General features: G+C 38.0%; 1 protein-coding gene, 1 long non-coding RNA gene and 1 other non-coding gene across 4 annotated transcripts; 1 reads left to right on the plus strand and 2 right to left on the minus strand.

The window, feature by feature from the left end:
* The first annotated feature begins 2852 nt into the window (after positions 1–2852).
* On the plus strand, positions 2853–24597 carry LOC127554168 (uncharacterized). Its single transcript, XR_007951912.1, has 3 exons — positions 2853–3373; positions 11783–11865; positions 23228–24597. It is a non-coding gene; the product is annotated as an uncharacterized LOC127554168 (long non-coding RNA).
* LOC127558453 (U6 spliceosomal RNA) lies at positions 4811–4912 on the minus strand. The gene has a single exon (XR_007952841.1). It is a non-coding gene; the product is annotated as a U6 spliceosomal RNA (small nuclear RNA).
* On the minus strand, positions 8619–18219 carry LOC127554167 (solute carrier family 12 member 8-like). 2 transcript variants are annotated; one of them, XM_051985473.1, is made up of 3 exons: positions 17627–18219; positions 15004–15195; positions 8619–8999 (listed from the first exon to the last, which is right to left on the minus strand). In XM_051985473.1, exons 1-3 carry the CDS (start codon positions 17675–17677, stop codon positions 8697–8699), a joined length of 546 nt encoding a protein of 181 aa, XP_051841433.1. In that variant the 5' UTR covers positions 17678–18219; the 3' UTR covers positions 8619–8696. The 2 variants fall into 2 exon arrangements, with proteins under 2 accessions (XP_051841433.1, XP_051841434.1); XM_051985474.1 differs by lacking the exon at positions 8619–8999 and adding an exon at positions 11896–13766 and having other exon boundaries at positions 17627–18200.
* Positions 24598–24608: the final 11 nt, after the last annotated feature.

Below are 24608 nucleotides of genomic sequence, written 5' to 3' on the forward strand. Positions count from 1 at the left end.
TACTCCTATTTATGTCAAGGACACCACCATCCTTCCAGTCACCCAGAGTCATCCTTCATTCATTGTTCACTCTTCTCTCTCCTTTACCTTTTAGGGGCTCAGTTACTTCAATCTGTGAGATGAAGGGAATAATATCGGTACTATCTTCTTCACTTCTTCACTAGATGGAGAGGAGAATGCTTTGCCAACTATACAAATCAACAAAATGTGAGCCATCTCCACTACTTCAATGCCTTTCCACACCTTGACCTTAGCTGTCCAATATTTTTTTTCCTTTTTCTTTTATTATAGCTTTGTATTTACACAATATATGCATGGGTAATTTTTCAGCACTGACCCTTGCAAAACCTTTTGCTCCAATTTTTCCCCTCCTTCCTCCCATTCCTCCCCCAGATGGCAGGTAGACCAATACATGTTAAATTTGTTAAAGTACATGTTAAATATAACATATATATACACACACACACGTCCATACAGTTGTTTTGCTACACAAGAATCGGACTTTGAAGTAATGTACAATTAATCTGTGAAGGAAATAAAAAATGCAGGTGGAGCTGTCCAATATTTTTAAACTGCTCAAAGGTTTACAGGGTTTTAAATATGGGAGAAGCCTTAGAAATCACTTTGTCTAATCCTCTAATATTACAGACAAGGAAACTTCTCTGTAAGATAAGAGGCTCAGGGAAGGAGTTGCTCATCTAGTTAGTAATGACAGTAGAAATACTTAGATGATGCAGTGGATAGAGCATGTAGGCTGGCCTAGAGTCTGGAAGTTCTGAGTTCAAATTTGATTTCTGATACTTATAATTTATGGCCCTGGGCAAATCCTTTTATCTATGTTTGCCTCAGTTTTCTTAACTGTCAAATGGGCATAAAAATAACATCTACCTTTCAGATTCATTGTGAGGATGAAATAAGATAATATTTGTAAAGCAATTAGTATAGTTCCTGATTCCTAGTAAGTACTAAATAAATAATTATTTTTTTCCCTGTAACTCAGTTTTCTTGCCCCAGGCTTTCTTTACCTACCCCCACTCATTTCCTTTTGGCACAATAGCATATACAATGGATAATTTTTCAATTATCATCTATAAATATATAATAATATAGTGTTATATGTTATGTTATTATTAAATACAATATATAAACCTGAGATAATCTTGCTTACAAGGCAGGGATGGTTCAGAAAATCCAAAACGTGATGAACCACAGACCTGTTGGTAGGTCTGCTGTTTTAAGGGCACTAAGAGTCTTCTCTCCAGCTGAGCCATCTGACAGTACATTCAACTTCAGAGCACGCCCACTAAGAGCAAGCGCTGGTCTTATTTTATGGCTGAATCCAAGTGTCAGATGGCTTGCTTACGTAATTCCTATGTTCCAGGCTTGCTGGGCCCTTGTTCCAAGAACAGCCAAGGGAGGCCATGAGGTACAATGAAAAGGGCACGGGATTTGGATGGAGAATCAAGTCTTGGCTCTACCACTTGTACAGGCATAAGACACTTTCCATGGAGGGACCTTAGTTTTCTTACTTATAAAGTGAGAGGCTTGGACTAGATGCCCTTTAAAGTCCTTTCTAACTTAAATCCTCAGTTTTTAGGAAACAAAGGTTAAGAAACATCCCTGATAAAAAAAAAATTGCTACTAAAATATTACCAATTTAATTTTTTTTGGCTACCAGGGATAGCTGCAAAAGAAAAGAAAAGAAAGAAAGAAATGGAAAGAAGGAAGGAAGAAGGGAGGAAGGGGGAAAAGGAAAGGAGGGAGGCAAGGAAGAAGGAAGAGAGGAAAGAAAGAAGGAAGGAAGGAGGAAGGGAGGGAAGAAGGAAGGAAGGAAGGAAGGAGGGAGAAAGGAAGTGAGAGAAGGAAAGAAAAAGAAAGCAAGAAAGAAATCAAGAAAAAAGAGAGAAAGGAAGGAAGGAAGGAAGAAAGAAGAAAGAAAGAAAGAAAGAAAGAAAAGAAAGAAAGAAAGAAAGAAAGAAAGAAAGAAAGAAAGAAAAAAGAGAAAGAAAGGAAGAAAGAAGAAAGAAAGAAAGAAAAAAGAAAGAGAAAGAAAGAAGAAAGAAAGAAAGAAAGAAAGGAAGGAAGGAAGAAAAAAAGGAAAAAAGAAAAAAGAAAGGAAGAAGGAAGAAAAAAGAAAGAAAGGAAGAAAGAAAAAAGGAAAGAAGGAAGAAAGAAAAAAGAAAGAAAAAGAAAGAAAGAAAAAAGAAAGGAAGGAAGGAAGGAAGGAAGAAGGAAGGAAGGAAGGAAGGAAGGAAGGAAGGAAGGAAGGAAGGAAGAAGAAAGGAAGGAAGGAAGGAAAAAAGAAAGAAAGAAAGAAAGAAAGAAAGAAAAAAGAAAGAAAGAAAGAAAGAAAGAAAGAAGAAAAGAAGGAAGGAAGAAGGAAGGAAGGAAGGAAGGAAGGAAGGAAGGAAGGAAGGAAGGAAGGAAGGAAGGAAGGAAGAAGGAAGAAGGAAGGAAGGAAGAAAGAAAGAAGGAAAGAAGGAAGAAAGAAAGAAAGAAAGAAAGAAGAAAAGAAGAAAGAAAAAGAAAGAAAGAAAGAAAAAAGAAAGAAAGAAAGAAAAGAAAGAAAGAAAGAAAGAAAGAAAGGAAGGAAGGAAGGAAGGAAGGAAGGAAGAAGAAAGAGAGAAAGAAAGAGAGAGAAAGAGAGAAAGAAAGAGAGAGAAAGAAAGAAAGAAGAGAAAGAAAGAGAAAGAAAGAGAGAAAGAAAGAAAGAAAGAAAGAAAGAAGAAAGAAAGAAAGAAAGAAAGAAAGAAAGAAAAGAAAGAAAAAGAAAGAAAGAAAAGAAAGAAAGAAAGAAAGAAAGAAAGAAAGAAAGAAAGAAAGAAAGAAAGAAAGAAAGAAAGAAAGAAAGAAAGAAAGGCAGTGATAGTATTTTAGGCACTTAGGAAATGCATTTTCTCCTTTTTTTTTCTCCATGGGAGTAGAGTTCACCATACTAAGCCTCTCCTTTCACCTCCTCAATCTATGGCTAAGGCCCGTTCCTTCCAGTGGACGTTCTTCCTTCCAAAAATTCAGCAAGCTCCGCTAAGACTCCCCGGCTCTCAGAAGCCGGTTCAAAAAGTCAGAGCTGAGACTCCACACAGAGGCCAAGCCCAGCACTGCAGGCCCTTTGGAAGAAACAGGGTCAGCCCGAAGAAAGAACTTCACCACTGCCACCCCCTCCCCAAAGCCCCGAAACAAAACCTTGCAATGGAAAATTACCAGGAATGTCCAAACAAAGCAAGATGGGGGAAAGCTCCGGCCCAGACTGGCGGGATCTCGGCGGCCAGGGAGCCCCGGCGTGGTGTTCTTTAAAACCAGTGACGGAGCAGACCGTTAAAGAAGGGAAATCAAGTCTGGGCAGGTGGACTCGCGGGGCAGCAGATGGGCCCAGGTAGGGAAGAGGGGATCGTGGCAGCTGGGACTCAGCAAAGCGGGAACAGACAGGCTGGCGGCCGGCCTTGGCTCCCGGGCGATCGGGGCAGGCTCAACGCTGGCTGCCAACTGTTAACCAAGTTTGGCTTTGCTATCTCTCACATAACAATGTACCTTCTCCAAGGCCTGCGAGCCCGTCATCTGGGGCCTTTGGAAATAGGTGTGCCTCCCTTTGCACACCAGATGGGCTTCTGAAGTGTCCTCTGGAAGCAGAGAACTATGTGCAACTCACTAAGGACTTTCCACTTAGAGGAAACTCAAGGCGAATACTTTTGTAAAGAGGAGAATCGTCTTATCTCTCTCTCACACACTCACAAACCCCCAATTACAGGCTCTGTGAAGTTGGAAACAGGCAGTATCATATATCATATAACTTTTTTCCGAAAGACCAGAGGAACTGGTTTCAGATCCTGACCACCATCTCCTACTTTGTGATGTTGACCAGTTTTTTTATCTGGAAGATGGCTCTAAAACCATCATCTATAAAGGGATTCTTTTTTGTGTCATAGACTCCCGAAACATTCTAATGGAACCCATACACCTTTCTGAGAATAATGTTTTTAAATGCATAAAATTACAAAAAGAACCAAAATTAGTGAAAACAAAAAAAATTTTTTTTTTCTTTTCCTATTTGATTTCATAGAGGTCTTGTTCAGTTGTGTCTAACCCTCCATGTCCCCATTTGGGAGTTTCTTGCCAAAGATACTGGAGTGATTTGCCATTTCCTTCTCTAGCTCATTTTACAGATGGGGAAACTGAGGCATACTGGGTGAAGTGACTTGTTCAAGGTCACATAGCTAGTAAATCTCTGAAGCCACATTTGAACTTCTGACTCCAGACTCAGCGTTCTGTCCACTGTACCCCCTAACTGGTCTTAGTTCCGTGATCTATAATTTTTCTGTGTTGCATTTTCTTGAAAGAAGAAAATGCACCCAAGGAGAAATGTCATTATTTCTGGAAAATCTTATAGTAAAACATTGTAGCTTTACTATAGCTGAAGACACTAGACCTGAGGATAAGAAACCTGAGTTCCAATCCTGACTCTACCACCTCCAAACCTAAATACATGATCATCTGAGCAAAGAATTTTATGCTTTCTGGCCTCTGATATCTAATCTGTAAAATGGGGTTAATAATGTTTGTGATAACTGCCTCACAGGACAGCTGTTAAAGAAAATAAAATAGAATAGAAATGATAGTGATTAACATTAATTCTTATTGTGAAGTTATGAAGAGCATGGAGCTTATTTAAATAAAGGAACACTGAAGAACTGAAGAATTGGAAGCTACTCTTGAAAATGCACAAATGCATTCACTTCTGTTTGTCTGGGGGTTATTTTTTAGACAAAATTCTTTATTTTACACATTCCTCAGCAATTCTTCCAGACCACAACCAGAAAAACTGGAAAACTTCCCAGATTTGGGTGCCATCCTTAGGCTGCTGATCTTCTCTGTATCGTTCCAATGTTAGTATATGCAATGCTATTCCAAGCATGGCAATCTGGCTAAAAGCAAAAACCCAACCCAGCATAGAAGCTGTGCCTACTGAGGATCACTTGGGAGAAAGATGTATGCATGTGCACAATAGAAATGATCAGAAGAGAACTTGGAGAGTTTAATGCTTAAGTTGGTTTTTTTTTTAAACATCTTTACAACAAATACTAAGGTAGATAGGCAGAAAAGTGGATCAAATGCCAGCCAGAAAAGCTGAAATCAGAAAAACTTATCTTTCTGAGTTCAAATGGCCTCAGGCACTTCTAGTTATATGATCCTGGACAAGTACCCTAACCCTGTTTGTCTCAGTTTCCTCACCTATAAAATGAGCTGGAGAACAAAAGGGTGAACCACTCTAGAGTATCTCTGCCAAGAAAACCCTAAATAGGATTGTGAAGACTCAGACATAACTGAAATGATGGAAAAATAACAACAAATATTGTTTTAAGAAAGAAAAAAATCTCTATATAATATGTATTATTTAAAAATTTGCAAGTCCCAGCTAATGATTCAGTTTTATTTATTTTTGTATATCTCTCTCAGTCCCTACCACAGGGAACACACTCAAGTTGTTGAATGAAAAGAATGAATGGAAAAACAAAATGGAATACAAAGGGAGGATTCTAGTACAAGGGACAAAGACATAGTACAAAGAAACAAATCCCTTGGAATTTTTTTTAAAGAGGTGTGACCCACATATAGGCTTTTCTAATCATTAGCATCAACATAAAGCTCATGTTTGTAAGTAATGTTGATTGGGGGGGGGCATAGATATATACCCAGAATCTACTGCATCCTTAGAAATATCCACTAATGTATATTCACCAAATTTCTTTTTAATCTGGAACTATGATTTCATGATGGTAGCTGTGAACACAGTGGACAAAAAAGAAAAATAAAAATGAGATTCTGGAAGCTTTTACTTTCCAGACAACACTGAGGATAGAACCAGCAAAGACAGTTGTGATACTCATTATATGATCTATTTTAATGGATTTTAAAAGGAATTTTGAAGATCACTTACTACAATCCTCTTATTTCAAAGATAGGAAAACTGAAACCCAGAGAGATGCAGAAACTGGTCCAATATTATGCAAGTAATAATGCTCAAGACTGGGATATGAACTTAAGTCTTTATATTTTCATGGATAGAGATGTCTCCCTGCTTCAAGATGTGATTCAAATGGGACAAAATTGGATAAATAATTATTGGGAAGATGAAAAATAGAAAGAAACATGGAGATAAGGAACTTTATTGGAAATAATTCAGGAAAATAGATCTAGGAATATCTGACAAGTGACCCTCTTATTTTAACTTCAACAATTTGACAATTCAATAAATATTTACTAAACATTTACTATGTGCAAATCACTATGCCATGCTCTGGGAGCTTACATTCTAGGGACAGGGGCTGGCAGAGGGACGAAGAGACTTACCTATACAGTGTTAAGTAAAATACAGATTGAAGAGCAGCTAAATGGCACAATGGATTGAGTACCAGTCCTGGAAGGATCTGAATTTAAATTTGACCTCACACATTTACTAGCTGTGTGACTTTAGACAAGTCACTTGACCCTAAATGCCTCCAAGGGGGAAAAATATAATACAAATTGGAGATGGATAGGGACAAAGAAAAGAACCATCAAATTAACTTTAAAAAATGTGAGAACACTTTCAGCTAAGGGAATGAAAGATGACTATTCAGAACAGAAAAGATGATGTCTGAGGAGATAAAGATTCTGAAAGGAAAAGAGGAAGAGGAAGTCTATTCTTACACACTCACACACACACACAAATATGAAGGTGGGAAGTAACATATTCATTTCAAGAAATTAGTAGTAGCTCAGTTTGATTGTAGCACTGAAATTGAGAAGGAAAATAATGTAAAATGACACTAGGGGAAATGAGGGAGGGAGAGAAGGAGAAAATTCAGAACTGAATTATTACAAATGAATATTAAAAGTTGTCTTTACATTACATTGGGAAAATAGTATTTAAAAAAAGAAATGAGACTAAAAATTAGGTAGGAGCAGACAGTGAATGGCTTTAAATATTAAATTAAAGAGTCTGAATTTTATCCTAGAAGGAAGAGGGATCCATTGAAAGTTTTTGAGCAGTGACGGAGTCACATCTTAGAAAGATTATTTTGGCAACTTGTAGCACTAGTAAAGCAACCTAGGAATATTCTGATGGCTGGGGGAAAGGGGTCGGAGGAAAGGGGAGTAGAGAGAGGACATCCATCACCAGCTTAGAGGATTCACAGAGATCAACAGCATCCTCCTCCTACAAAATGATTGTGGCAGCCACGTGGACAGAGAAGGACAAAAACCAAATCTACAAAGCAGGATGTGAGATGTGATATTGTTTCTCTCTTCTGGTAACAGCTGAGATTGAGGAAGCTAAATGAAATGTGGATAGCATGCTGGCTTCAGAGTCAGAAAGAGCTTTGAGTTCAAATCCTTCCTCAGATACTTATTGTTGTAGGATGCTAGGTAAATCACTTGACCTACCTCAGTTTCAGTTTCCTCATCTGTAAAATGGAGGTAATCATTATGCCTCTCTTATAGAGGTATTATCATAAGGACCAAATCAAATGAGATAATGTATGTAAAGTGCTTTACATCCCTAAAAGTGCTATATAAATGCTAGTTATTACAATTATTATTAGAAAAGATTAGAAATTTAGAAAAGATAAACCAAGTCTGTGCATTGCTTAGTAAATAGGCTAATTTCTCTCCTTCCCCAGGGAAAGCTCTGGACAAATCATATTCTGTGGAGGGCAACCCCCATGTAAACATGTATGAAGTCTGATTAACTGAAACATCAAGAATAGTTCTAAGAGGGGAATGAGAAAAGTTCACAGAAATACAATACGTAGATTAAAAGGTGTATAAAGAAGGGAATGTGATCACCAGGCAGGTAGACCCACTCCACTTACTTCATGTGCTGTGTGGAAGCTTCCAAAAAATAGGGCCTGGGGCCTAATCTGTCACACCCAAGGGCTACTCTGTGATCAGAAAGGAAGGAAAGAAAGATCTTTTTAATCCCAAACTGTTCTGAGGCCCTGAGGGTGCACTAGAGCTAAAAAAGAAAAAAAAAGTGTATGAGGAAGTATATTCAAGGGCAGTTAGGTGGCACAATGAATAGAATACCAGGTTTAGAGTCAGGAAGATCTGAGTTCAAATCCCACTTCAGAAACATACTAGGTGTGTGATCTTGAGTAAATCACTTAACTCTGTTTGCCTCGGTTATTTCAACTGTAAAATGAGCTGGAGAGGTAAACAGCAAACAATTCCAGCATCTTTGCCAAGAAAACCTCAAGTTGGGTCATGAAAAGTGGAACATGACTGAAAAATGATTGGACAACAATAAAGGTGAATTCAAGGTGAAAAGAGAGAAAGAAGTATTCTACACTGATTTGGCGTATATAGATCCAGTGCTAAATTAAAAAGTGATCAATCCTAGACAGAGCACTCCAAATTATGCCTTGGTATTTATTTTCTTTAAGATATCACTTTTGAGAACTACCTAATTCCTTCTTTAAGATTTAAATTTGGCATTTTACATGTAACTTGGAAAAATGAAAATAAATAGGAAAAACTTTTTTAAAAGATTTAAATTTAGCTATTTTAATAAAGGTGTTTTAAAAAAAAAGTAATTGACTACAAAACTAAATTTTGACAGGCAAAATACACAGGAGTTTCCTGAGTGCCCTTCCTTACACAACTGAATCCATGAATTGACAGTAAACCTCAGAGTCAATTTGATCTCATTAACTTCAATCAACTTAATACGACTTTGAAAAGGTGAAGGTGAAGATTAGGGTACTTGCCAAGCAAAAAATTGGGAGGAGCTTACCTGGATCCAGGTGTGTGAAAGATCCAACTACAAAATCCAGCGTGGAGACAGCCAGCAAGAAGAGCAACAGCAGTTGAAGACGAACTATCCACTTGACTCCAGCAAGGTTAATGCCCAGCAAACCCAGAAGTACTGCAAGTGAAATACTTCTCACCGCCCAGATATTTCTGAGACCCAGCAAATCGGAGATAGATTCTGCAAAGCCGGTAATGTACATGGCCCCTGCAACACACTAAAGAGGCATATGAGATTAAAAGCAGGTAGAGAAAAGAAAAAGTAATATCCAATTCAATTCAATAAACATTTATTATAAACCTTCTGTGTCTGGTGAAGTACTATTTACTGCTTTGGAGAAGAGGAAGGATACAAAGTTTGGAAAAGGAAATTTCTATTCTCAAGAAAGCTGCTGGTTAGTATAGTGGAGACAGGAGTGGACTCAAACTCAGGAAGACCAGAATTCAAATCTTGTCTCAGATCAAAGAAAGAAGAAAAGGATCTATATATCCAAAAATATTTATATCAGCTCTTTTTGTGGTGGCAAAGAATAGGAAACTAAGGAGGTACCCATCAATTAGAAAATGGCTTAAAAAAATGTATATGACAAATAATATATATCTATAAAACAAAGATGTATATAATAAATTGTATATACAAATATATGTGTATGTATAAATAAAACAAATGTATATAAATATAAGGGAATATGATTGTATTGTAAGAAATGCTGAAGGAGATGATTTCAGAGAAACTTAGGAAAACTCATAATCTGATACAAAGTGAAGGGTGCAGAAAAAGGAGAACAAATGTTATAATAACATTATAAACATAACATAAAAATGAACAATTTTGGAAGATTTTAGAGCTCTGATCAGGGACATGATCTATCAAAACTCCAAAAGATTCATAATAGAATATTCTCCACACCTCTTGGAGGGTGATGGACCAAATAGAATGTGACAAACATTTTTGGACATAACTAAAATGGACATTTGTTTATCCTGATTATGTGTATTTGCAAAAGTTTTGGTTTTGGTTTTTCCAGAGTGGTTGGTTGGTGAGAGAAAGAGAGAGGGAGGAGAAAAGGGAGAAAGAGGGAGAGAGAGAGGGAGGGGGTATGAGATGTCAGTAAAGTGCCAGGTAAGAATGTTTGCAGAAAAGAGTAAAAGTTATTACTAATGGGGATTGGAGGTGGCAGGGCACCAGAAAAAGCTTTGTTGTTGTTCAGTTATTTCAATCATGTCTGACTCTTCATGACTCCCTTTGGAGGTTTTCATGGCAAAGATACTGGTCAGCCATTTCCTACTCCAGCTCATTTTACAGATGTGCCCAAGGGAGATGAAGTAGATTATACAAGCTCTGCTCTTTCCCCATCCCCACCTCCCAGTCATAGTTAACCAAGAACCAGTGGAACAAAACAAATTTGCAAATCTCCATATTACAATGGCACATATAACAAAGTGGAGCCACTACATGGTACAGTGGCTAGAGTGCACAGCCTGGAGTCAGGAAGATCTAAGTTCAAATTCAGCCTCAGACACTTCCTAGCTGTGTGACCACGGGTAAGTCACTTCACCCTGTCTGCCTCAGTTTCCTCATCTGTAAAATGAGCCAGAGAAGGAAACGGCAAACCACTGCAGTATCTTTGCCAAAAAAAAAAAAAACAAACAAACCCAAAAAGAATCACAAAAAATAGAACATAACTGAAATGAATGAACAACAAATAAAATACAAATGTGTCATAATCAAATATCCCCCTCCTCCTACCAGGTAATCCTTGAATGCAGGTACTGCATCATTAAAACAACTATAACAACCACCAAAACCCCAAAACAACCAAAAACTTCACCCTAGCACTTAAAAGTAAGTACTTAATGTTTGCCACAATTTTTATCTCAAGAGACTTCAGGAAATGAGACTAAAAAAAGACCTTAACATATACATCATTTAACTTTTTGCCTAAACTCAGAGGCAAGGATTTAAGGATCTATTGACAGCTAAGTGTCAGTAGATGGCCTAGTAGATGCCGTAGATAGAAATGTTTCAGGGTTGCTATGAAGATCAAATGAATTAATATATGTGAAGTGCTTTGCAAACCCTAAAGTGTTATGTCAATGCTAGCTGTGATTAACTCATTTATTAGTACTGCTTTTCACTGAAGGAGGAAAAATACGCCCCAAGAAAATTAGATTGATTCTGATTTTATTTTGTAATTGATTCTATTCTAGATCATCCCCATTATGTTGTAAAATTGATTTTCTCAACCCCTAAGGAGTTGAGGGAGGAAGAATAGTAGAAATATCATTGTAGTGTCATTTTGAGAAAGATTAAGTTTTTATTTAAAAATTTATTAACAAACATTTTTCCTAAAGTTTGAAAGCATAAGCATTCTTTTTTAAATATTTTATTTTTCCAAATACATGTAAAGATAATTTTCAGCATTCCCCTTTGCAAAATCTTGTGTTCTAAATTTTTTCCCTTTCCTCAAGATTACAAGCAATCTGATATAGATTAAACACGTGCAATTTTTCTAAACATATTTCCATATCTGTCATGCTGCACAAGAAAAATCAGATCAAAAGGGAAAAAACATGGAAAAGAAAGAAAAAAAAAAAACAAGCAAACAAACAATCCAACAATAACAACAACAAAAAAAGGGGAAAATACTATTTTTTGATCTACATTTAGTCTCCATATTTCTCTCTAGATGCAAATGGTACTTTCCATCACAAATATATTGGATTTCCCCTGAATCACCATATTGCTGGAAAGAGCCAAATCCATAACAGTTAATCATCACATATTCTTGTTGTTACTATATACAGTGTTCTCTTGGTTCTGATCACTTCACTCAGCATCAGTTAACGTTAAGTCTTTCTAGGCTTTTCTGAAATCAGCCTGCTCATTCAAAACATAAGCATTCTTGAAGTCCATGCTCCCACACCTGTGTCTTTGCTCAAGCATGGAAGAGACTTTTATTTCAGTCTTTACTTATGAAGATCCTCCCTTTCTTCAAAGGTCCAATTCAATGGCTACACCTTGGCAGCAGTTCCTTCTCCAGGCCATAAGTGATCTCTTCCTGTCCCAGTCTCTCATAACAGGTAACTCAGATCTTATCTTTGTACTTTTAAAAATGCTACTTAGAATTACAATTATTTTAAAAGTATTTTTCTCTGTCTCCCAACCCTGGACTATTAGACTGTAAATTCTCTGAGAGTACATTCGCTATTATATAGGTCTTTGAAGGATCCCTTATCATTTAGCATATGTATCCCATATAAATTTTATGAACTCAATTCTTCATTTGCAACAGGAAAAAAAAAACCTCTTATATTCCTATTCTGTAAGATGAAGAGTAAAAATGGGGAGGAGATTGATGAACATATTACACTGGTACTGTTTTAGAGGATAAAAAGTTATCTCTTTTCCAAAATTAGCATCGCCGTTTTTTCCATTATTACATTTAATTTCATTCTAAGCCCAGTTTAGTTTTTGCAACCACAAGCACAATTTTTCTCACATCTTGAGTGGCAAACCTCCCTCAGTCCATGATTAATGCTTCAAGACAGCCATAGGCCTTATATATGTGGATCAACCCCCAGAGGGAAAACTGCAGGTTTGCATAGTTTTTTCTATACTTACATCAAAGCACTTTTAAGAAACTCTTTGGATTATGCAGTTGGAAAATACTTTAAAGAAAGCTCCCAGCATGGGGAGATCATTTATCCAGGATAAATAAGGAAGCTACCAAATGATATTCTGACCCTGACTCAGAAATTCTTCTGGTCCTAAGGATCTTACACAGAAGAAATTTGTGACAAGGAATTATATTCATCTGGAAAGACCAATAAGGAAGGAAACAGAACTGCCTAGAAAGTTGATAGGATCTCCTCCCGGGCTAGAATTAGCAACTCATAAAAAGTGCTTGAAATTACTGAGCTGACTTATCTTTTAACCCTGACATACTTCTACTAGACCTATAATAGAGATCAAAAAGAAAAAAAAAGAAAAGAAAAAGACAAAGACCTATATATACAAAAATATTTGTAGTAACTCATTTTTGTAGTGGCTGAGAGCTAGCTACTAAAGGAGTGTCCATCAACTGGGGGAATAGGGGAATAAAATATGAAGTAGGAATATAATGGACTATTATTAATCCTGAAGAATGGTGAAATAAGGACAGCTGGGTGATGCAGTAAATAGAGCACCAGCCCTGAAGTCAGGAACACCTGAGTTCAAATCTGATCTGAGACACTTAACACTCCTGCTGTGTGACCCTGGGCAAGTCACTTAGCCCAGATTGCTTCAGGAAAAAAAAAAAAGAATGATGAAATGGGCTTTCAGAAAAAGTTGGGAAGATTTGTATGAACAAATTCAGAGTGAAGTGAGTAAAAACAGCAAGATGGTTTGTACAATAACAAAAATATTGTCAAGATGAACAATTTTGAAAGCATTAAGGATTCCAGTCAATAACCAATAATGATTCCAGAGGACCTGTGATGAAGCATGTTGCTCACTTCCTGACAGAGAGACTATGGATTCAAAATGAAGAATGAGATATAATGAGGTGAATGAGACATAGTATTTTTTAACATGGCCAATGGTTTTTTTTTTGTTTTTTTTTTTTTTTTTTTTTGCTGGAACATGTATATTTATTGTATTTTTTTTCTTTTTAATTGTGAAGTTTAGGAAGTAGAGAAAATAAAAACTTATTAATTGAAAAATTAAATTTTAAAAGACAATGTTCATTTGTCTATATCTTTATTATGCACATGGAAGCAACTCTATTTTCACATGTGCCACCATTTCTCAAATTTTTGTCAATTTGGGGTTTTTTCTCCTCCCATGGGGTATTTTTGGTTTGTAGTTTCCTCTCTCTGCCCTTGGGACCTTCTATACCCCACAGGGGTCTGTGCTGAACTGGGATGATCCACCAAGGATTGACAGCATCTCTAGGTCTTGTCAATGAAGCTTATTTGGAAGGGTTGGTTGGTTTCCTCCTCTGGGAAGAGAAAGGGAAAATGATGACTTTCTATGCCCATTGCACAGCCTGTTTAGTTGTGGAACAGCTGTGAAATATAAAATCACTCTACAAATCCTCAGTCTGGCAATAAAGCAGTCCTTATGATTACTGTTATCTCAAACATGCTATACTCCAAAGATCTTTCTCTGGGAAAAGCAAATGCTTTTAAAAGAGAATAACAGCGTCTCTCTCTCTCTCTCTCTCTCTCTCTCTCTCTCTGTCTCTCTCTCTCTCTCTGTCTCTCTCTCTCTCTCTCTTTCTCTCTCTCTCTGTCTCTCTCTCTCTGTCTCTTTCTTCTTTTTCTATCTCTTTGTCTCTGTCTTTGTCTTTCTCTCTCTGTCTCTCTCTCTCTTTCTCTGTGTGTGTGTGTGTCTGTGTGTCTCTCTTCTTTCTCTGTCTCTCTTTGTCTCTGTCTTTGTCTTTCTGTCTCTCTCTGTCTCTGTCTCTGTCTGTCTCTCTCTCTTTCACACACACAGTCATACACATACACACTCACATATGACTATGCCTTTAAAGTTCTTTCCTAATGCAATGAGGATTGGATATAGTTATACTTTGTCTCTTTAGAGTTCAGGCCATTTCTTTCTGTTCCATCTAAATAGGACTCAGTACCTCTCACTCATTTGCCTTTTATAGGAGAGCCTTCCACCCATCCTGGTAGGACCTGCCTTCTGCCATAGAATTCTCTCCTTCTCAGGTATCAGTCCATATTGGAGGACCGGTCAATGCTTTCTTCACGTTGTGGAGTGAGCCTAAAAAGCCAAGCTTTGGGCTTCCCTGGTTGAGATTCAAGAAGCTGCTCCCTTTTGTTCTCTGCACATGGCTAATGTGGGAATTTTGTTTTTAGAAAGAATTCTAAACTGGAAATTAAACTAAAATAATTTTCTTTTAATGAAAGAAATGTATCTAAAAGTGAAATGGCTTTATAAGTTCACTGAGGTAGTAATGGTAGAGCTAAAAATCAAAGCTAGGTCTTGGGACTTGAAAGCTGATTCTTTTCGCATTATACATTGCATTTTGCTAGTGACCTTCCCACACACAGCCCAAGTCAAGTCAAAGCAGGGCATGTTGACTAGACACCCGCTACATATCGGGGGCTGTGCTGTTTCTGTGTCCCCAAGGCCCTGGGAGCGGTGCCGTGAGAATTCTGCGCTATCCACGGGCCACCCCAGCCCTGGCTGGGCTCAGAAAAGGGGGACAAAAGGGGCTGGCTCACCTGACCGAACACGTAGAGCAGGCCAAACGTGCCTCCGAGCTTCCCACCGAGGACAGAAGAGATCATGGAGTAAACGCCCCCGCTGCCAAGGCTGCAGCGCTCCGAGACACCGATGCCGGACACGACCGTCAGCAGGGCAACGAGGATGACGAAGGAGACCAAGACCATGCCCATGAGCACCCCGGTGTTGCCCTGCCGGGGACCACAAAATGGGACTTAGGGATGACCAGGGCAGAGCGCGTCTCAGCCCCCAGAGTTCTCGGGCAGCTAGGCAATGTGATAAACACTCAGTGCTCAGCCCCCGGCCCCTCACCTCAAACAGTGTCACAACGGGAGAAGTCGGCCCGGACTGCTGACCCTCTGGAGACAGCGCTGGGCCCAAAAGACCAGGCTGGGATTCTAACTCCCTTACTCATGATCCTCACAGCCCTGGGATTCCTGCCTCGGGGTGAGTGGATGAGGTGACCCAGGAAGACTTGTGACTCTCAATCAGGGGCCTGGATTCTCCTCCTTTCTGGGCCAGAAGTGTTACAAGCAAAAGCTCACCATCACAGAGTGGAAAGAACTCCAAGTCCGGGAAATGGGCTTTCATGCTCTTGGTGACCTTGGGCCAACTGAGGGATTTCTTTGTGCCTCAATTTTCTCATCTGTAAGATGGGGATAATAATGCTCGCTGTCTGTGTGACTTTGGGCAAGTTACATAACCTATTCAGTTTGTTTAGCTCAGTTTCCTCATCTGTAAAAATGGAACTTACTGGATCATAGGTTTAGAACTAGAGGAGACCTTAAGGATCATTGAGTCCTCATTGAAAGAAGAAATAGGACCAGAGACCCAGAGAGCTTAGGAACCCTAGGGAATTAGCATCTGAGGTCCTCCTGACTCCACATCCAGACTCTGTCCAGAATACCACCCTACCTCCTACCTGGGTGACCCCTTGCCCACAGGCCTCCCCTGCTCCCCTTCACGGTAATATGGACTCCCAAACCGGCCAGGTGACCTGTTTGTCGAGAAGAGAAACCCCAGCATGAGAAGGAGCTTTGGAAGGGGGGAAGGGGAGCCAGAGGCAGAGAGAGGAGAGGACAATTTGAGTTCCAGTTCCTGGGATTCCTCAGGCAGCACAAACACACACACACACACACACACACACACACACACACACACACACACCATCCTTCTCTCATTTAACACAAAAAGAGGACCCTTTGTTCTCTCCCTTGGCTCCAGTCCTGAGTCAGCTTGGCCCTCAGGGTGCTCTTATCCTTCGGTCAAGGACTTTGGGAGGTGAAGGGGGAGAAGAGAGGGAGGGGGAAAAAGGAGAAAAAGGGAGAGAAGGAAAAGACAATGAGTCAGGAAAAGGGGAGAAAGTTTGATCCAGATTCCTGGATCCCTGGGGGTTTCTAACTGCATTACCCTTGACCCACATCCCCTGGCTGACAAATCACCTCCTGGGGTTTTCCCCTCCCTCACCACTGACCCTCCACAATACGGATTCCCTCTCAGTTTCTATATACATTCAATTCAAATGACTTCCTGCAGGGCTTCCTGTCCAAGTTCAAGGTTAGCAGGACAATGGGCTCAGCTTTTCCCCCATCCTCACCCATACTCCTCCAGCATCTGCCTCTATTTCCTTCCATTTGTGTAGTCAACAATACCGGCTCACTGGTGGAGAAGCTTTAAAGTTTAGAAAACACTTTGTGGAAACCATCCCATTTGACTTTGACAACTCTGTCAGAGATTCAGTGTAAATAGTATCACCCTTCTTTTACAGAGGAGGCAACTGAGGTCTAGGGAGGCTAAGTAATTTATTCCAAGTTCACACAGCTAGTCAGTGACGGACAGGATCTAAGCCTGGAGCCTTTAGCTTTAAATCTCTTTCCACCACAGATTTGTGCTGTAACTAGAGCAATGGTGTCAAAGTCAAATAGAATTAGGTGCCACTGAATTGCACATTAGGATCCCTACAGCCTGCATAGGGGCAGTTGAGTGATGCAATGGATAAAGTGCAGGGCCGGGAGTCCAAATGTGGCTTCAAGCACTGGGGAAGTCATTTAACCCTGTTTGCTTCCTTTTCCCCATCTGTAAAATGAGCTCCTAAGAAGAAAATGGCAAATTATCCTAGTATTTTTGCCAAGAAAACTCTAAATGGGATCACAAAAAGTGGGACCTGACTAATTGACCAAGCGGACTGCAGACTCAGAAAATCACATATTAGCACTATTTAGGTTCAGCTATATGTTTATTTCTTTGTTAAATATTTCCCAATTGTATTTTAATCTGGTTTAGGATGCACTTGGGAGTCCTTATATGCTGTCCATGAGTCTTGTGTTTTACATTGCTGGTGTAAGGGAAAGAGTGCTGAATTTATTAAAATCCAAGTAGGGAGTAATTCCAGTGCTGCTGGTTTTATGTGCTTGTTTCTCAGACAGCATTGATAGAGTGTGTGTTTCTATCTAGTCTCTGTACCAGAAAGAATCGTCTGAGAGGGAGAGCTTTTGAGATGGAGAGGTCCCAGATTCACATCCTTGGCTTTCTGCTGCACCAAAACCGTGACATGTAGAAGGAGGGACAAGCAGATTCCAAGTTTGGGGACATGGGGGCTCCCAGATCTCACCCACAACTCACCACCAGCCAGCCAGTCCTGAGAAAAAGGACAACACCAAAGATGTTGATCATACAGGATGTGAATACACCATCCCATGTTCCAAAAAGCACTGGCTCCCAAACGAACAGTTGGATCTTCCACCAGGGCTGGGGCTGAGCCAGGGAATCCTGAGGAGCAAAGCAAATCTATATTAATGCATTACATCAGCAGAAGCAGCTGAGAAGGAAAAGAAAAAAAAAAGGAAAGGCAAAGGAAAGAGGAAGAAGGGGAGGAAAGAAAGAAGAGGAAGAAAAGGGGAATTAATCAATATGGTGGACAGAGCACCAGCCTTGGAGTCAGGAGGTCCTGAGTTCAAATGTGACCTCAAACACTTATTAGTTGTGTGACCCTGGGCAAGTCACTTAACTCCAATTCCCTCCCCCATCTCAAAAATTAATTTATGAAGTGCCTAATATCTATATAGGGCAGGTAGGTGGCCCCATGGATAAAGTTCTAAGCCTGGAGTAAGGAAGAATCATCTGAGTTCAAATTGCTAGCCTCAGATACTTAATAATTAATTAACCCTGGGCACACTAGCTGGGTGATTCTGTTTGCCTCAGTTTCCTCATTTGTAAAATGATCTGAAGAAAGAAATGTCCAATCACTCCAATATCTTCACCAAGAAAACCTTAAAAGACACCACAAAAAATCAGATCCATTGAAAAGGACTAAATGATGACAGACTAAAAAATTTGTCATGAAATAATGAAAAAAGCATTTAAGCGCCTACTATGTGCCAAATGCTGAGAATACAAATACAAAAATGAGTCAATCTTTGTCCTCATGGAGCAATTCTAATATGAATAGAATACATAGAAGAGAATGGAGGGCAGGAAAAGGAATTTGGGTTTGAAGATCAATAGGATTGCAAAGGCAAACAGTGGCAAAGGCAGGTGTGAAAGTAGGTGTTAGTTTTTTGAACAATGATTGGACACTACACTAAGGGTTAAAGACTGCAAAGACAAAAATGAAACGATCCCTGCTTTCAGGAAAAACAACATGGACATTTACTAAATACATACAAAGAAAATATAAGAAAGATACCAGCAGCTGGGTGGTCAGGGGAAGTGTTCATGGAGGAGGTAAAATTTTAGTTGAGCTTTGAAGAGAACTAGGGGTTTCAAGAGGAAGAGCTATGGAGAGAAGTCAGTTCAGTTGAAAGACAGCTCATAAAGATAGAAGATGGTATAATAAGATGGTATAATTGAGGGATCCAAGTTGTCCAGCATGCATGGATTATAGATTGTGTAAAGGGTAAAATTGTCTAATCAGCCTGGAAAGTTAGGCTGGGGTCAGGATGTGACGGATTTTGTTATAAACAAACAAGTTTGTATTTAATCATAGAGGTCAATTGGGAGCCACCAGAATTGTTGAGTAGAGGAGGGAAACGTTCAAGCTTGTCTTGTGGAGGATGACTTGAAGAAGGGAGAAACCTAAATAGTAAAAATGGACAAAGGAATTGAACAAAGGGTCTTGTTCAGTAATTCTTCAGTCAAAACACCAAACTTAGGTACTTAGATGGACCTGATACCTAATTGTTGTCAGTATTCTACCCAGGAGTATGCTGGTAAGTATTTAACCAGCAGTTCTCAAAAATAAAAATCACACAAGGCACACTTTAAAATTAATCTGACTATGTGATGAACTGTGATGGACTTGGCTCTTTTCAACAATAAGGTGATTCAGACCAATTCCAATAGACTTGTGATGGAGAAACCATCTGCATCCAGAGAGAGAACTGTGGGGATGGAATGTGGATCATAGTATAATATTTTCACCTTTTTGTTGTAGTTTGTTTTTTCTTTCTTATTTGTTTCTTTTTTGATCTGATTTTTCTTATGTAGCATAATAAATGTAGAAATTTGCAATTTGTAGAAGAATTGCACATTTAACCTATATTGCATTACTTGCAGTCTAGGGGAGAGTAGTAGGGAGGAGGAAGAGAAAAAAATTGGAACACAAGGTTTTGCAAGAGTTAATTGTTGAAAATTACTTTTACATGTATTTTGAAAATAAAAAGCTATTATTAAAAATTTTAATCTGAATTATTAACATCTCCATCATTTTCTTAAGTCTAGACAATCAACAAAATAAGTAATCAAGACTTGATTTAAAGTGTTCATCAATTTCTGATGCTTAAATGCTCACACAAAAAAATTAACAAAGTGGGGCAGCTCCATGGCATAGTGTATAGAACAGCAATCCTGGAGTAAGGAAGATCCAAGTTTATATCTGGGTTCAGACACTTACTCCTGTGTGACCCTGGATAAGTTGCTTAACCCCAATTCCCAATTCCAAGTAGGCTTCCCTCTACCAACCTACCCCCAATGAATAAATAAATAAATAAAAACTTGATCAATTAGTTCTCAGAAACCAGTTCAAACTGACTCCAGAACAATCCTGACTCCACTTGATCAGAATAGTTCATGCCATATAATTCCCATCTACATCTTTTCACTTCTTCCAAAGAGGTTCCATCCAACATGTTGGAACTATACAATATTAAACTACTAAAAATAGCTTAGAAATATCAGAAATGATCTTAGGGTACTTATGTTCTGTAATTTATTCCTGATCATTTAGGAAAGGAAAAGAAAACCTGAAATGAGATAATTTGACCTTCCTTGCCAATCTAATTGGGTCAACATTGTTCCCTTTTATTGCAGATATCATTTTATAACATATTTAGAACACTGTGCTCAGTTGCTCTACAGCAAATTTCACTGTAGGATTCTTTTAATCCTCTGCAACAAATTACCAGAAAGGGTCAAACTAATAATATTAGTAAAGGTTAAGTTCTGAAATGATAAGACCATAGGCTTCATTACAGGGGAGCTGACAGCTATAGATGAAGGCCCTTAAACTGTAGTCTTTTAATTAAAGTTAAAGACTCAGGATTCTTAAAAAATGGGTGGCTGGAAAAAAAGGATGGTCTAGTAGAAATCACATTAGACCAAAGTGTGCCTTACTCTTGAAAAAATAAAATAATGGAATGGACTAATCAAGGAAATCAATCTCCAATTGATTTTGTCTGCATTTGTTTGTACTAGCTGTTTACATGTTGTTTCATTAAACTGTAAGATCCTTGGGAGCAGAAACTATATCTATGTAACTATATCTATATCCATTTTTTGCTTTTCTTTGTATCCCCCACAATTAGCACAAGTCTAGATGCTTAATAAATATTTGCTGATTTGACTTGACTTGACTAAATCATCTAAGTGAGAAACTGGAAGATCATTCCACTGTCAGATCCTCATGCTAGTCAAGTTCTATTGAATTCAGTTCTCTTCTATTTTGATTTGGGCTCATTTCATCTAGTTACTTCTTCCCAGATAACGGAGAATAATTTGGTGATATTTCCATACAAATATGAGAGGTACTAGCCACATTGCACTGGATCCACTCAGACCAAAATTCTGACTGATGTGATACTGTGGGATTTGTTGCAAATGGCTATAGTCGTGAGAGAAATTATTCATTTGGACCCCTACTCTATTCTAATCAGCACTAATCAGTTTGATATGATTCCATAGGAGTAGCCATTATAAATTCTGTATATTTGGCCCCAGACCTGTGAAATGCAGAATTTTACGTTCACTTGCTTAATCATAGGAAGGCCCTCCACCCTTGTTTTTCCTTGTCATTGTGACCAAGCCCAATGTAGTGGAGATGATTCAATTATATGGAAAGTCCCCCAATTTATTTTTGTACTTCCAGACCACTGTCTCTTGTCCAATATGATCAGGTGACCATCTTATGATCACTTAGTTGGTGGAGATACCCCAGACTTTGCGGCACTCGAGCCCCACTGCTGACATACCATTTCTACCTGACGCATCATTTTTGGCACTCAAAGCAGGCTATCAGCCAATGGGATTTGATGCTTTGTATAGCCCCTCTTGAATGTTTATATGTCAATTTTGGGATCACACCTTTTAAAAACAAGGCCTTGGAAGAAGGGGCATCTCAGATCATAAGGAAAATCTAAGGTCCACTTTATTAGAGAGGACAATGGATTCTTTAATAAAGTACCATTGGCTCAAAGGTCTATGTAAATGAGGTTTTTTTTGTTTTTATTTTTATTTTTTGCAGGTTGGCAATTATACTCCCCACGGTCATCTTCCTTGATTTCAATCTTTAAAAGTTCAGGGAGTGCCCTAAACCTCTCTTTAATAGCTTAGTATGTAGAACTATTACCATTTAATCAATCTAAAGTAGTATAGACTTTTGTTTTTCCTAAATTTACTTCTTTCAAATTTCAATTTAGTTTTGATTAACATTGACATAAGCATACACACACACATACACAAAAACATATGAAATGTGTTTTTGTTTTATAAATATATAATGCTTGTGTGTATTTATATGCCTTATATGTTTTTAAACAGTCATTTTTCCAAATTAAAGAATCTTAACTTTTTATAGACTATCATTCTCATCTGCTTGGTAATATAAGTAATTAATATAATTATATATAATGTTTATATTATATATTTATAATTATTCATTGTAATTATATAATATAATTAATATAATAAGTAATATAAGATGTCCCAAAAGTTGTAGCCAATTTTTGTAGCCTAACTTTAATAACTTCAGAGGTATAAATGTTACACACAAAAAAATTTGAAAGTTTAATTATGTATATTCATTTTATACTTATGTTATTATATTTTATACTTATTACCTACCTCAGTTTTATGAATTTTTAATAATAAAATTTAAATTTGATTTTAGGTAGAAAAAGCACTTATCATTATGCATTGTATATATGACAGTTTCTGGACAACACTTTCCCAGACTGTTTGGATCTTCTTGTCACCTCCATTACTAGATCTATCTCCATTAGACTTTTTCATAAGTTAATGTATGAACCAAAATTTTATTCTTTGGATGAACTTAAGTCAAAGGTTATAAATGTAATTCTATGGAAAGAGCCATCTGCATCCAGAGAGAGGACTATGTCTACTGAATGTGGATTATAGTGTAGTGTTTCATCCTTTTTGTTGTTGGTGTTTGCTTGTTTTTTTTTTTTTTCCCATCTCTTTTCCCTTTTGATATGATTTTTCTTGTGCAGCATGATAAATGTGGAAATATGTTTAGAAGAACTGTATGTGCTTAACCTATATTGCATTAGATGCTATCTAGGAAAGGGGGGAAGGTGGGGAGGAAGGGAGAAAAATTTGGAACACAAGATTTTGTAAGGGTGAATGTTCAAAACTATCCTCACATGTATTTTGAAAAATAAAAAGTTATCATTATTTAAAAAATACAATCCTTACAGTCATTGAGTAGCAACAAGTGAAATTTTTTACCAAGTTCAAAAATAGAGCAGAATGATATATAGCAAAATCCAGCAATTACATTGAAATTTTTTATAAGAAATACATAAGTATTCTAAAATTTTAAATTATTAACCTTTCATATATTGCTTTTTATGTTTGCATAATTTAAACTTCTGAAATCATTAAAGCTGAACACTACAGTAAGACTTTTGAAAACCTTGTAGAATCATTAATTTGAGAACAGGGAGGGAGATTTAGAGACCATCAGGGTCAATCTTTCTTTTTCTTTTACAGATGAGGAAAATGAGGAATAAAGAAGCAAAATGATTTTCTGAAGATTTTCAAGTTCAGAAGCATTTCATGGAAGCTTGGGAAAATATAAGCCATATTAAAGTGCTTTATACAGTGGTGTACAAACTTAGGTATCTTATAATCTGATAAGGTGGTACAAGCTTAAAATTATGAAAAATTTATGAAGGATCTGGGTACAGTTTTAGATTTAGATTTAGAGGTAGAGATCAATTTTGAGGTTAGCTAGTCCAACCTTCTCATCTCATTTGACATGTCAGGAAATGGAGGCCCAGAAATATCCAATGGACTTGTTCTGGTCACAAATGTGTAAGCAGAAGACATACTGATTCTCTGCCCTCTAACTCCCAATCTAGGATTCTTTTGCTCTTCTTTAGAGGCCTGTGCATCCATGCTTTGTGTGTGGGCAAATTTAGGGAAATCTGGGCCTGGTCCAAGGCCAGACTTATTTGACTTTGGACTTTAAATCATCTGTTCAATTCAGTTCAGTTCTTACTGAATACCTAAAATGTGGCAAACCAAGACATTGGATTAGAAAAGCAATTTATAACATTATCCTTTTTCCACAGGAATCTAATCTTTATATGAGGAGACAATATGGAAAAAGGGAAAGAACACTGAACTTGGTATATAAGATTTGATTCAGGAATCCTTAATCTGGAATCTGTGAACTTTATTTTTAAGAGAAAGGAGGGAGGCAGGGAGAGAGGGAAGGAGGAAGGGAAACAGAGACAGAGAAAGAGACAGAGAAAGGGCAGGGAGAGGGAGAGACAGAAAGAGAAAGACAGACAGAGACAGAGACAAACAAACAGAGAGGAAGAGAGAGACAGGAAGGGGAGAGAGACAGAGATGCAGGCACAGACAGACAGAGGGACAGAGACAGAGACAGAGACAGAGACAAATAAACAGAGAGGAAGAGAGAGACAGGGAGGGGAGAGAGACAGATACAGGCACAGACAGACAGACAGGACAGAGAGAGAGAGAGAGAGAGACAGAGGGAGACAGAGACAGAGACAGAGAGACAGAGAAACAGAGAGACAGAAAGAGACAGAGAGATAGGGAGACAGAGAGAGAAAGAGGGAGAGAGAGAAAAAGAAAGACAGACAGAGACAGAGAGGAAGAAAGGGAGAGACAGACAAAGAAATGGAAGGAGAGGGAAGGAAGAAGACAATACAGATTTCAATATAAATGATTTTCTTTGTAATCCTCTGTCTGCCTCAGTTTTCTCATCTATAATTATGAAGGTAATAATAGCACCTACCTTTTAGGATTTTTGTGAAAATAAAATAAAATCATATTTGTAGAAAAATTTGTAAATCTTAAAGTATTGTATGCAGCTAGACAATGCAATGGATAGAGCACTGGG

This window comes from Antechinus flavipes, chromosome 3 (genome assembly GCF_016432865.1).
Source record: "Antechinus flavipes isolate AdamAnt ecotype Samford, QLD, Australia chromosome 3, AdamAnt_v2, whole genome shotgun sequence".
NCBI lineage: Eukaryota > Metazoa > Chordata > Mammalia > Dasyuromorphia > Dasyuridae > Antechinus > Antechinus flavipes.

Coding starts and splice junctions, on each gene's coding strand:
- LOC127554167 (XM_051985473.1), bottom strand. CDS start 17,677: ATGATCAACATCTTTGGTGTTGTCCTTTTTCTCAGGACTGGCTGGCTG. Junction 15,196..17,626: donor TCAGGACTGGCTGGCTGGTG/GTGAGTTGTGGG, acceptor GGTCCCCGGCAG/GGCAACACCGGGGTGCTCAT. Junction 9,000..15,003: donor TGCTCTACGTGTTCGGTCAG/GTGAGCCAGCCC, acceptor ATGCCTCTTTAG/TGTGTTGCAGGGGCCATGTA.